The sequence below is a fragment of the Epinephelus moara genome, chromosome 4 (genome assembly GCF_006386435.1).
Source record: "Epinephelus moara isolate mb chromosome 4, YSFRI_EMoa_1.0, whole genome shotgun sequence".
Taxonomy (NCBI): domain Eukaryota; kingdom Metazoa; phylum Chordata; class Actinopteri; order Perciformes; family Serranidae; genus Epinephelus; species Epinephelus moara.
The window spans coordinates 16,097,039-16,110,554 of NC_065509.1; the positions used below are offsets into that span (position 1 = coordinate 16,097,039).

At 41.4% G+C, this 13,516-nt stretch overlaps 1 protein-coding gene across 1 annotated transcript; it reads left to right on the top strand.

The window, feature by feature from the left end:
• Positions 1-9,415: 9,415 nt before the first annotated feature.
• LOC126388486 (homeobox protein MSX-2-like) lies at positions 9,416-11,705 on the top strand. The gene is made up of 2 exons (XM_050041584.1): positions 9,416-9,855; positions 10,644-11,705. Exons 1-2 carry the CDS (start codon positions 9,555-9,557, stop codon positions 11,090-11,092), a joined length of 750 nt encoding a protein of 249 aa, XP_049897541.1. The 5' UTR covers positions 9,416-9,554; the 3' UTR covers positions 11,093-11,705.
• Positions 11,706-13,516: the final 1,811 nt, after the last annotated feature.

Genomic DNA, 13,516 nt, shown 5'->3' on the forward strand with positions numbered 1-13,516 from the left:
GATCTCAGAAAATCTTGCAGTTGAAGAAGCCGGCAGTGGAGGTCCGTGTTTGGCTCACTAGACTGGTTGGATGTACTGCCAAATTATCAGAATGACATTGGAGATGTCGTATGGAAGTAACATTACCATTCAATTCATGGGCAACAGCTCTGGTGGACATTCCTGCAGTCATGCCCATGGCACACTCGCTTGTGTTGTGTGGTTAAACTGCACATTTTAGTACGGCGTTTAAGAGTGACCAGCTCAGGGCACACCTGTGTAGTAATGATGCTGTTCAGTAATGATACTGCATCTTGATAGGTCACCCCTGTCAGGTAGATGGATTAAGTTTGCTAAGTGCTTACTAACACGGATTTAGACAAACGTGAACAACAATATTAGCAAACTAAGCCTTTCTGGGCATCTCAAATGTTTTATTTCAACTCGTGAAAAATGGGAGCAAAAACAAATTAAGCATTTCTAGTTTTGTTAAGTGTAAAAGGTGGTAAAATGCTTCAGAGAGCTGGGGGGAACTATGAAGTATGATGAAAACTGTCTGGGTTTCATTACATTTTATCTGTTGTTTGTATAACAAGACTAATTCTGCAGACTCACTAGCAGCTCTACGGGGTTGTATTCAGGCACAGTGGTACTTTGAGCTAAATGCTAATATCAGCATGTTAACATGCTCACAATGACAATGCTAACATGCTAATGTTTAGCTGGTACAGTGTTAACCATGTTCATTATCTTAGTTTAGCATGCTCGCCTGCTAACATTTGCCAATTAGCAACAAACACAAATTACAGATGAGGCTGATGGCAGTGTCATTAGTTTTGCAGATATTTGGTCACGAACAAAAGTTTGGGAAATTTTGAACCAATAAGGGAATAGACAAGTGGTCCGCAATGTTATTAGAGTTCATCTTGAGGGGGACATCAATGTGTATACCAAAGTTCATGGTAATTCATGCAACAGTGGTTGAGACATTTAACTAAACATCTCAAATGTAAACCTCACCAAGTCATTAGTTTGTCATCTGGGGACCATGGTTCCAAATTTCAAGACAATCCCTCCAATAGTTAAGATATGTCATTGTGGACCAACGTAGCGTAGCAGCTGACAGATAGAGAATGCCATCCATAGAGCAATGCTGCTAATGTGGCTAAAGATATTGATTACAATGGCTTCAAAGAAAAAAAAACAGTTGGCAATCTAATCTATCAAAATCCCCACACCTTTTTGCGTAAATGTTCAACACAAGATTTTGTAGTAAGTTCTTGTTTTTGCTGATGGTAAGAGGAAGCAACCACATTTTTGGAAAGTACGTGGTTTGACAGCATGTTAGAACCTCCCTTCCTCTCATCCCTGACAGAACTACTGAACAAATTCCAACTCCTCAAGAGCATTTCATTATTTTCACTGTCAGACATAGTTCAGGGTATTGAAATTTGCAGGAAAATGAACGCTGTCACAGAGTTTCATCAGCTTTACTTAAGTCAACAGGCAGCATCCCTTTCCAAGCCGAGAGCAAACTGCTGTGACTCCTTTAGTTCTGCGGAGAAACAGAAGGCACATTAACCTACCAGGCTGTTCTCCACACTTGAGAATGTAAATCATGAAATAAAAATTAAAAAGAAGTGGTTCTTTAATCTGTTCTCAATCCATGTGAATACGTAGTAGGGATGCACCGACTATTTGGTAACCGAATATATTCGGCCGTATATTGCAAAAAAACACACATTTGGTATTCGGTGGAATAAGTTAAAAGCAAGGCCGAATAATAGCGGCGTGTTTTGATAACGCAATCAAACGGCGTGCCGTGATGGGCGGATTAAAATGTTAAAGTGTTAAAGTGTGGCGATCCGTCCGTCACGGCACTCGCATTTGCGACTAAAAAGAGTTTTGAGCGAGCAAAATAGGCTTAAATCATTCAGCACGCTGTGCGAGCAGCCTACAGATTTCAACCAGCAGCAGAAATGAAAGGCGAATCCCACCGATTGTGGGTTGAACGGGGGTCACAGACACAGACAGTAACGTTAATGTATTCCTGTCAAATACGGCGGCCATTGGCTTACCGGGCGACGGAGAAGTCGGTTCCAATAATATCCTCTTCTTGGTGTCATGACTGCCCAGAAGTACCTGAACAGCCGAGCCAGCCGAACACAGGTATGTGACGTGTCAGAGGAGAAACGAGCCGTTCACGGCCCACAAACCTCACCGCACTTTAGGGACTGTTCTTTACTTATGAAGGGACTGTTCTTTACTTGTCAGGGGAGGAGGGTGGCTGGTTGATTTTTATTTTATTTATTTATTTTATTTTGATCCCCCCTATGTTAATCACTTATTGATGCTGTTTTTGAAGTATGAATAAGTCAATAAGTAATTTATTCCATTGAAATATCATTGATGTATTATAGAAAAGTGATTTATCTTTTCATAAATGAGAAAAGGCACATCTGCCTCATTTTTGCTGTGGTATTGTGATACTACTCAGAACCATGATATTTTCATTGGTATCACACAGTGGATCCCAATTTTGGTACCGTGACAACACTAATCTGGAGGGGGTTCATCTGCAAAAACTAATGAAAAACTAAATCGGTACTATTGAGTTTTTCCGGTGCTATTCGGTACTCGGTATTCGGCCAAGCGTTTAATAAGCTTCGGCTTCGGCCACAAATTTTCATTTCGGTGCATCCCTAATACGTAGTTGATAGTTGGTAATGTTTAGTAATGTAGGCTCATTATTAGACTGCTCTTCTTTAAATGGCCATCATCTATACTGTACTCACTTCAGATTGAGATGTTATTGCATTACAATTTGCCAATATTACTCTACAATTGATCATTGTAGCTGAAACAACAACAACAAGCTGTTATAGAAAACGGATGGATGTTTATAGGTTGCCTGTATTTTAATACTCTGTTTGTGTCACGTTGTAAATGATGAAAATGCTTCTACAGTCGTGGCAGCCAATAGACTATAGATAGCTCTCCTTCATTGTCATTGTTATTTTAATGTGTAGTAATTGTAAATACTGTCTGTCATTTGTAAGAAAGAAAATTATCCCCAGAAGCCATGAAAATGACAAATGAGGGAAGATGGTTTTGGAAAGGGGGTATATTACCTGTGGATCACTTGGTTGTAGCTACACTACAGTGTAATAATCACTCTGCCTGGAGCAACTGGCAAAGCCATGTGAAAGGCGCCACTCTCACTCTCTGCAGATGGTGCTCATGTTTGTGTTTGTGGGTTAGAGCCAGAATATATAATTTCAAGTGTAAAGCAAGCTAAGCATGTCGTTTACATTATGTACTTCACTTGCCTTCATTTTAGCACGCTTACTCCCAAACAATGTTCATTAATCCACTGTTGGATTGCATTTAAGCCCATTATCTGGCTCAGAATTTCTACACATTTGCACATGAAAGAGAGGAAGTTCAGTGACATGACATTGCTGTTACTTCCTCATTGCTTATACTATGAGCCTAAATAACCCTATGCCCTACTTAGTGTGACCATGTGTGTAATAATTCTGTCACTCATGTTCACAATCTTGTGATAACTAATATTTCCTAAATGTTAATGTGTTCTAAAGATGCACAAGTGTGACTTCATAAAGTCGCAGCTCATTTTCAGGAGGAAGCTTTCAGGGTTTTGATGGGTGGTTGAAATCCTTGAAAGTTTGTGAATTTGAGTGTAAAAACGTCAAGGCCCTAAAAGTTTTTGAAAATACACAAATAGGCATGGGCCATTGAGAGTGCTTGAATTTATATATTTTAAGCAAGAGTAGATGTTGAAGTTCTCTTGATTTTTTTCTTTATTTACTTAACGTTAGTAAATAGGCTTTGTTCTGCTGTCTGCATGTGTGTCTCCTGCAGTTGTGCTGTTGTTTCAAGCACCACCTATGCAGCACAGTTGAGTGTTCACACATTCAAGCCTCTCTCACTTTTTAATTTTTTAAAAAGCCCAATCAGTCTTTGGCATTAGCATTGGCAGTATAAAAACAAAATCAGGGAGTGCGGCAAAATGCCGCCTGCCTATTTTTGTTCATACAGAATGTGCCTTTTTCGGGGGAATGGGGGACGTGAGCAAGTAACAAAACATGTAGCTCAGTGTGTGACGTAAACAGTGACGTACTCCGAGGGAAGCCGCGGCTAGTCAGTCCTTCGGCGATTCTCTCATAAGTTGGCCTGTCCTTCACCGTCCCCATCACTTGACGGTTAATGGCCTCTTCATTTGCGAGGGAAAAGAGGGCGCACAATTCCTTGTCGCCCCAGTTGCCAGTGGGTCGCACGTGCCGCGTCATCAACAGCTCCTCCCACAAGTCATCAACAGCCGTGGCGGAAGGGCGCCTCGTTCTTTTTAAACCAAAAAGGTTCCGCCAATATGTCTACCCTACGAGGCGGAAAATTGGGCACCTCGGATCAACTCGCCAATCCAGGCTCTGTGTAGTTAAACGCTCGCAGCTTGCCGGCAAAACAGCCCAACATTCGGCAAAAATCTGGCAGTGTAAAAGGGGCTTTACTGAGCTGTCAGTTCAGCATGCCAAGATGCCACCAAAGTATTCAAAAGTATGGCTAAATACATACCTGTGGCATCTGGTGGCAATTTTTGCAACTGAATGCTTCCATTCACACAGTAAGTATCAAATGAAGTAGAAAACAAGGTATCAAATGAAGTAGCCTACTCTATGGTATCAGTATCACTTTAAGTGTACTGGTATTGGTACTGGTGTTGTAATGTTTTAAGCGATACCCAGCCCTATAAATTTGTGAGATAATGGCACTGAATCATTTTCTGTCTTTAGCTTTTTGTGGTTAATGTGGGTCAGAGTTAAAAAGTTTGACGTGCTCCCACAGATATCACATGCACATTTGCATAACTGTAATGTTGTTGTGGGTGAGACGGGGGATTTACTGTAGCTGCAGTGCTTTTGTCAGTCAGGGGATTAGTTTAATATGTTTTGGCTTTTGTAATATTATGAAGTGACTCGCTTCAAACAACAGCAATGTGTGGAAACACAATGAAGGGCTGAAAGATCCGTCAGCTAACCGTGAAGTAATAATTGCACTGTCAGAAGAACCCGAGGATGCAATAATGAGAAAACACGTCTGACCACTTTCAGCATCCCAGGAGATAATTACTCCCTCAGACTGAAGCTGGTTTTCTCTTTGTACTCACAAGTCGCATTAAATACGTAATGTCTTCTGCATTGATTACATTTGCCTCCAATAGCCAGGTTATACTTATAACTAGAGCATAAATGGCATAATTGGGGTACTTGAGTATACTTTTGTTAGCTCTGTTTAATTGCCACACTGATGATAGTCATCTCTGTGCTTCTTGACTTTAAGGATGTTGGAAATAAGTTGCAAAGTAGAGAAGTACAGTCATATACATTAATGTATAGAAAGTAGCCTGCACTCTGACCACCAGCCTTCAGTAAATAAACAGCTCTGGGAGTGGTGGGTGCCAGCTTTATAACACAGGACTCATCTGAAAACATGCAGGCCAAAATGCGACCCAAATAAACTCCTCTCTTTAGATTTAGGAAAACAACTTAAGAGCTCGTTCTACTTTTAGCTGTAATCCACTCTACCCTATACTTATAAAGACATTAGACATCAGTTATCTTGAAGCTGTCCGTGGTTGTGCCTTTCTTTTTTATGTCGTTTTGTGTCGTTTATTTTGACTGTCTTCAGATGAAATATTGATTCAGTCCTGATTGGCCCGTGATGGCTGCAGTGAGAAAGTCCATGGGTTGCTGTGTGGAGCGGTTGTTAGTGTGTTTAAGTCAGCTTTGAACATGATGAAGCATGTCCGGGAAACAACAGCGAGGCAAAAGCTGACACTAACATCACTTTTTAAAATTGTGTGGAAGGTTATATTATCATTAAAGTCAGTTATGTAAGATATCAAGTATTTTGTATCCAGCACATGACGTGAGGATTTATAAAGGTCTGCGTCCCTTTAAAGCAGGGGTTCTCAAACTTTTGTGACTTACAACCCACTTACATAATTAATAAATACTGATTAATAAATATTTTCTGTACATTTGTGAATCCAATTTTAATATATTCAGGGTCATATTTCTGCACCACACGCTTTGAAGCGGTACTGGGGCGGCTTGTATCCCACATTATGTTTTCATTTCAAAATCTGATCCATTTTGTGTCACTGCAATTGAGGAGACGTTAGTTAATCATGATTTACGGCGTGTTACTAAAATATCAGCTGTCATTGAGATTATGCATTTTAATTTGATGGGGGTTTTTTTATATTCATGTGAATTCTTTAGCACATTTATATATAAAAATACATTATTTAGACAATTTTAATTAGTTATTTGGCAGTACCCCCGCAGCCCACTAGATGACACACCTCCTGCTTGTTGAGAATTGCTGCTGTAAAGATAATGAGGATAAAAGGTATCTGAATAAGACTTTTTCCTTTTGCCACTCAGATGTGTGTGTATATTTGTAAAAAAGCATGTGTTGATGTTCATATTAACAGTTGCAGACTGTAGACATTTGAGCCATGTGTGTACATTTGTGTGTGTGTGTGTGTGTGTGTGTGTGTGTGTCGGTGTGTGTACTCCACACTGTTGCTAGCAGAACTAATGCAGGTGAAGTGGGGCAGAAGAGAGAGCAGTGCTAATTACTGTTTGGCGTGATCAATGTGAGCTGAGGATGTCCGTTCTCTGGTCTGCTGCTGCTCTGCCTCATACGGAGACTCTGATTCTGTAACATTTGCTCGGATGGTCAGGTTGCAACAGCTCTGTCAGTAACTTCCCTCGTGTGTGTCCCCCCCACAATTTGATACAGACTCAGCAGGGACCTTCTCAGTGACCAGTGGACAGCAACGAGCTATTTGGGCCTGGTTACTTGAGGAAAGGCTACACAGACAGATTACAATGGTGGAAGATTAAAGGGGGGATTTTATGCAGTGTTGGATCGCCCTCAAATTATTTAAAAAATCAGGCTACTTCTGTTGATAATTAAAGGACAGTTTACTGACCTGTAGTGCCATTAATTAGTCTACATTGTTTCGGTGTGAGTTGCTGGGAGTTGGATATAACAGCCATAGAGATGCACGCTGAACATATCAATGTGCAGAAGGAAGCTTGCATCTACTGCTAGCTCACCTAGCACCACTTAGCCAACTAAAGTTACAGCTCAGCCAAGAAGGACGCCATTAATGTTTACATCTCATGAACCTCTCGCCCACGAGTAGAAATGCGCTTCCTTCTGCACGGTGATATGGTTTGCGGCTGTTGTTCAGGTTCCTACATGAAACTACTCCCAACAAGGTCTGTGGATTATCTTGAGTAACCAGGTCATGATTTCTGGAAAGAGACATTGCTGTTGAGTTTTTCCAAATGTACTTTCTTTGGCGCTTTGAGCACGACAAGCAACTCACACCTAAATTTAAACGTTCGCACACCTGTTCCATCCGTGCTGCAAATTCAAACCACTGCTATTGTTACTGTTTAACTCTCTGCTGCTGCTACTCAGGTGCTCTAACTTTATTTACAATCGACAGAACAACTATTCCATCTACCGCTGTTAGCATTACTTTGTAAACTACTGATGTTACTGCTTCTTTTGACATGTCAATTTTAATCTGCTTTTTGACAAGACATTGGATTAACCCATCATTCCTCTGCAAATTATGTTGACTCATGTTGCCCTTCTCTGCGAACATCCATAGACTGTTTACACACAGTAAATGGTCTCTGTAAGAGTCAAAAAGCACAAAGAAGACTTTATACAGGATGATACTCTCTGTTTTGACTGCTTTTACTTGATGAGACTGAGTTTGATTTATTTAAGCAAAGCAATCTTTTATTTTCCTGTGGTATTTTCCCCTATCCTTCAGTACTGAGTGGTAAAACACAGTGATACCGTATTCTAGAATAAGAAGTCAGTGCATTTTTGCCCAGCAGTTTTATACTGTACATAATTAGCAAGTTAATTTTTGCCCTCTTGTAGGAAGCACACTGAAATGATAGATAGGCCCCGTAATTGATTTGCATGTGTTTACAGGAGAGCGAGCTCATGCTGTGAGAGCACTTTGCGTCACATGGAGACTAATGATGTTGAGGCGCTGGGGAGTCGAGCCCCTGATGCCACTGTAATCCTGCTGATTACAGAGTGAGGGTTGATCACAGAGCTCCGGACAGCTCACTCCAATCACCTCACAGGTGGCCTCATGTGTGGGCATATGTATATAAGAAAAACTCACATACTAGACAAGGAAACAGACGTGAGAGTAAAGATAGAAACTGGGAGCAGACTATAGGAGACAGCATGGAATAATGCACATTAATGTTGCATCAGCAGCTGTGCATGTCTTTCATTGGCTGAATGAACACTAAACCTCACTCAATGACATTAAACCTTCTGCTTTGTATTTCCTCATGTCAGTTGTAACATCTATGACCTTTTTGGCTGGGTTTCAGGACGCTGCGTTGCCTTATTCCATCAGTGAATGGTTAGAGGCCAGATTTAGGAAGGCTAGAGCTGCTGTTGTACTTCTCATGATGTTTCCTCAAACTCCGGAGCCCTACAGGTATGAGCTTCAAACAGGCACAAGACGCCTCTGTCTCCTCCGACAGAGCAGAGACTGGGACTAATCGCAGCGGGCGCCACACACCTCAGGAAGGTAGCAATTTTCCATCATTACCGTTAAATCCTGCTTAAAAGAACCGGATTCCACAGACCTAATTACAAGGTGTTAATAATAACAATGTAATGACAGTCATTTTAAAGCCTGCCCAAAACCATAATCCATCTCCCAACTGACTCTCACATTTAAGTGTGCGGTTTCTCTACAGTGATAGTTGGCATTCAAAAGCACCGTGATTCTTATTGATTACCATTGTGATTACTCCCACAATCGGTGTGTCAGGTCCTGCGTGTTAGGGCTTGAGTCAGGAGCTCTGTCAGCTTTTGTTAAGTGGAAATACAGCTCTTCAGATGTCACACTGATGCTTTTCATCCTGCTGCTGCTGGTGCTCGCAGAGACAGCCAGGCCAATCTACCAGCCTAATTGCAGGATGGAGTAGACAGGGGATTGATTTACTTAAAATGAGTGTTTTTTTATTTCCAGAAAATACAAGGCCTCATCCAAAAGTTGTATGTATCAATTCAGCACATCAAGCAGGACTATTTTCCTGTACTTTCAATGTCAGCAGAGCGTTTGCAGTCTGCAGAGTGAATAAAATACAGTCAGTATTTATAAAACCGTGTGAGCTGTTATCAAGAAACAGTCTTCCTTCTGCGTAATTGCTGCTAAATGAGGCTGACGTGCAGCTGATCGCCTGTCTAGTTGGAGGTGTGGCGACACAGGGATCCAGACCAGAGGGCCTCAAACGCACCGTCCAATCACAAGTCCTCCGCGAACCCGGATCGGGACGCATCACTTGAAATTCCCGAGAACCTCCCAAAGTTTTTCCAGCAACAACATTGTAACAACTGTGGACTCTGTGTGTTTGCACTCCGTGACAAAAGAGTTATGCGCTCTCTGGATTGGAATTAGACATCGATCCGGGCCCTGAAAAGACAGCATGCCATCCCCTGGAGACTGGAGAGACGAGTGTTCGACAGACGAGGATGTACAAGCACCGCGGCCGAGGAAGCGCGCGGCGCAGGTGTCGTGCCTGCCCTTCAGCGTGGAGGCGCTGATGTCGGACAGGAGGTCGCTGAATGCGACGGACAGAATAGATGGAAAACGTCCTTTGAACGATGACCAGGCGCACAGGCCGGATTTGTTTTCCCAACAACTAGTATCTATCAAACCAGAGCCATCGGAACGAGGGGACTGTGCGTCCTGGATATCCAGCCCCATTAAGATGACAGCACCACCCCGTAAGTGAAGAGTTATTACATAGAGAAAGTTTATAACTGATACATTTAAAGTCTTGTAAATATATAAATCAAAATAGAGGTTCAGTCGTTTTTTTGAAAGCACAGTGATAATATAGTTAATTTAAGTATTTATAAATAATTTATTTTTGTACAATGAATTATTTTCACCCTTTTTTGTCCATTTATCACTGGACCTGATAGTCTACTTTTAGAAAATCATTTTTTAAAATCAGATTACTTTTTTAATCAATCATTTAGTATACACAAATTCAAATAATGACAGATGGTCATCACAATTCACCAGAGCTTATTGATAATAATGATAACAATAATAATTATAATAAACTTTATTTATATAATACCTTTAATACAGGAAATGCAGCCAACTGGCCAACAAGGCAATTCAATATAAAAGGGACATTTAAAAACCATGTGAAACAAAAATTAGGTAATTAGATGATTTTCATTTAAAAGTGGTGGTTATTTTAGATCCTATTAATCAAAATCTCAGAAAGTATTTAGCCTTCATAAGGTGAGGTGATGATCAGCTGTCCAAACCCAAACTTAATTAGTTAATAGTGACTTAAAAAGGAAAAATAGCCCTCAAAGAAACAGAAGAAGAGAAGCGGCAAACAGGGAAGGTTTTGCACTTATCAAAATTGTTGTCAAGAACGTTTCTGTCAGTGAACTAATTGAATAACTGAGTAATTGTTTCAGCCTTTATTTAAGTATAAAAGTATATAAAACTGGGTGAACTCTCAGCCTCACATCTGTCCCATGTCCTGTAGGGCAGCTCAGTCCAGCAGTGTGCTCTTTGAGGAAGCACAAAACCAACCGCAAGCCTCGCACTCCCTTCACCACCACACAGCTTCTGGCCCTGGAGAGAAAGTTCCGTCAGAAGCAGTACCTGTCCATCGCCGAGCGAGCTGAGTTCTCCTCTTCCCTGACGCTGTCCGAGACCCAGGTCAAGATCTGGTTCCAAAATCGACGAGCCAAAGCCAAGAGGCTTCAGGAGGCCGAGGTGGAGAAACTCAAAATAGCAGCTGGCATTGGGCCCAAGGCAGTATTCCACCCAGGCTTCCCTTCCATAGGTTTCCCCCTCAGTGTTAACCTGCAGGCTGGATCAGCAGCACTCTACGGACTGGGCTGCTCATACGGCCGCAGCCCCCTTCTCCCTGCCACACATCTGGCCATGTACGCCTCACAGTTTGGGCACAGCCTCTTCCACCTCTCCTGAGATGAAGCAGCATTACACAGACAAAGAGGCATGGAAGTGTGTTAAAAAAGAGGACAGGAGTGTATCATGAAGTCATACACCTTATAAAAGACCTAATTAATGACCTGAAGTGGAGCTGAAATTTTATGATCTTACTGGTGCAGCTGGAGTTACAAGGAGAATTTATAAATGTCCTTTTACAAGGCTGTAGCATCTTGAAGGTCCTGTGCTGTTTGTTTATGCCGATTCAGCAGGGGTCACTGATGATGAATAGGAGACTGACCAGGCGGCGTGTTTCTGATTATAGTACCAGATTGCATATATTGTAGCCTTTGTGAGTTGTTTTTTCTACTCTTCTTGTTTTCCTGGATGAAGTCAGCATTGGGAATAATGTATTCACTTGTTTGCCTTGAACATGCAGGGATATTGTTTGTTATACTCCTCTCAGAACAAATAAAAGGCCACAATTGGAGAATGACGTTTTGGCCTGGCGATGTGCAGGCTTGTTTAAAAGCCAGAGCATTCCCAGTGACTTGTTTATTTATGATAACCCTTGGATTCATTTACTATATCATAATGCATAGCTACACTTTTGAAGATAATATTTTGTGTGTTTGCTATTACATTAAAGCTTTTAGTTAACCCTCTGTTTTCTTCTCCAATTGATCTCCTCATGTAGCTGGTGAGCTAACTCTACTCAAATGCAGTTGTCCAGTGATACACAACCTTTAATGGGTGTTTCAGCTCTCCAGTTGAGTCTGGTGAGCCCTTCTGATTCTGACTTCCAGCTGCCTCTTCGTGTGTACTCAAAATCTAGGACAATGCTTGGTGGTTCTGTCAAGCTATGTTTTTTCTACAAATGCTCAGAGGAGTTACAGATCGCCACACTGATTATGCCAGGAAGCCTCACAAGCAGATCTCTGTGGTGAACAGATACGCTTGAGATCTCTTGTGTATGCAGATTAGGGTCTGATATCTTGAGGATTCCCTCACAGCACTGTGGGCCTCACTGGATTGATCTCCTGTTGACATTTATTATTATGGATCACCTTTGGGAGCGCAGCAACTCCCATCATCAATTGTCATTTCCCATCTTCTGATCGTCCTGTCCCAGCAGACATTTTGATTTGTCATAGCAGAAAAGGCACAAGTGTTACTAATGACACAAACAATGGCTCCATTTCAATCAAGTATATCAGTAAGCCGTGATAGTGTGACATTCATTTAATTAATTACTCATTTTATTTTCCTCCTGTGACATGATCATGAAGGGTTTAGTTCCATCCTGGACAAAAATAACTCAGGGTTCCCACTGCTTCCTGGAAAACCTGGAAAATGAGAGAAAAAGTGATCTTGTGCTGTCCTGGAAAATTATTCCAACAATCTCCTATATTCTTTCAGCTGAGAAAGAACTACCACTGAGTATCTGTCAAAGCTTCCCAAAACAGATAACATTCACAACTGATAGGGCAAAGTTATGATCAGGATCATATCAACATTCAAATGATAGTTAATGGAAGAGAGTACTTTGAATAGGCTGTGCTCGGTTATGTTGTGGAAACATACCCCCAAGCACTACAGGTTGGATGACATTACAACTTAAGTGGCCGAAACTCAGAATAAAGCAGAATAGAGTGGAAATACCTTCTCTCGTTGCTGTGCACACTGGCCATTATTTTCTGCCTCTCTACTGTAATTTGCATTTTTTGCTTAAGAAAGTATGAAAAACTCATTTTTAGTTTAGAGCCTGTTGAGACATACTTATTTATAATGAAAAATAAAAACATTGCAGTGTTTTGCATTATGTAAGCTGATAGGCGGTCCTTATTGCGACAATAAATCACTTGGGCCTACCAAAAGTGTAGCAGTTAAACAGTTAACACTCTGTGGAAGTGTTCTTTAGCCGAATTTGAACAAAAAACTTTCCAAGACCTTTGTCCTGCAGATAGTACAACAGTTGTTTGGAGAAAAACAACCAAAACTTTGCATCTTAAACAAGGTTTCATCTGGGCTGGAATTAAAAATTTTAGTATTCTTCTGAGACTTTGACTACATTCAGGCTGCAGGCAAAAGTGGCCCAAATCTATTTATTTTGCTTCTGCATTACACAGTTATTTTTTTCTTAACAATGTGAACACGACAAATCACATGGAATCTGATAATTTTAAATCAGATTTGGGCCACATTAATATGCTGTCCCAAATCACATAAAGGTCCAGTTTTTGCATTAGGCCCGTTTACACCGCAGGAACTTCGGGGTAAATTTACGGGGCCGGGGCCGTTGGTGCGTGTCTCCACTGCAGGAACCACCCCCGAAGGACAGAGTTCCGGAACTTTTACAGGGGCTAAACAAGTCCCTGCCTCGGAGTAGGAACTGAGAATGGCCCCAAGAAACTCCTGGCTGGGGCTTGGGGATTACTTGGTGCTGATTGGATATACTCAAGG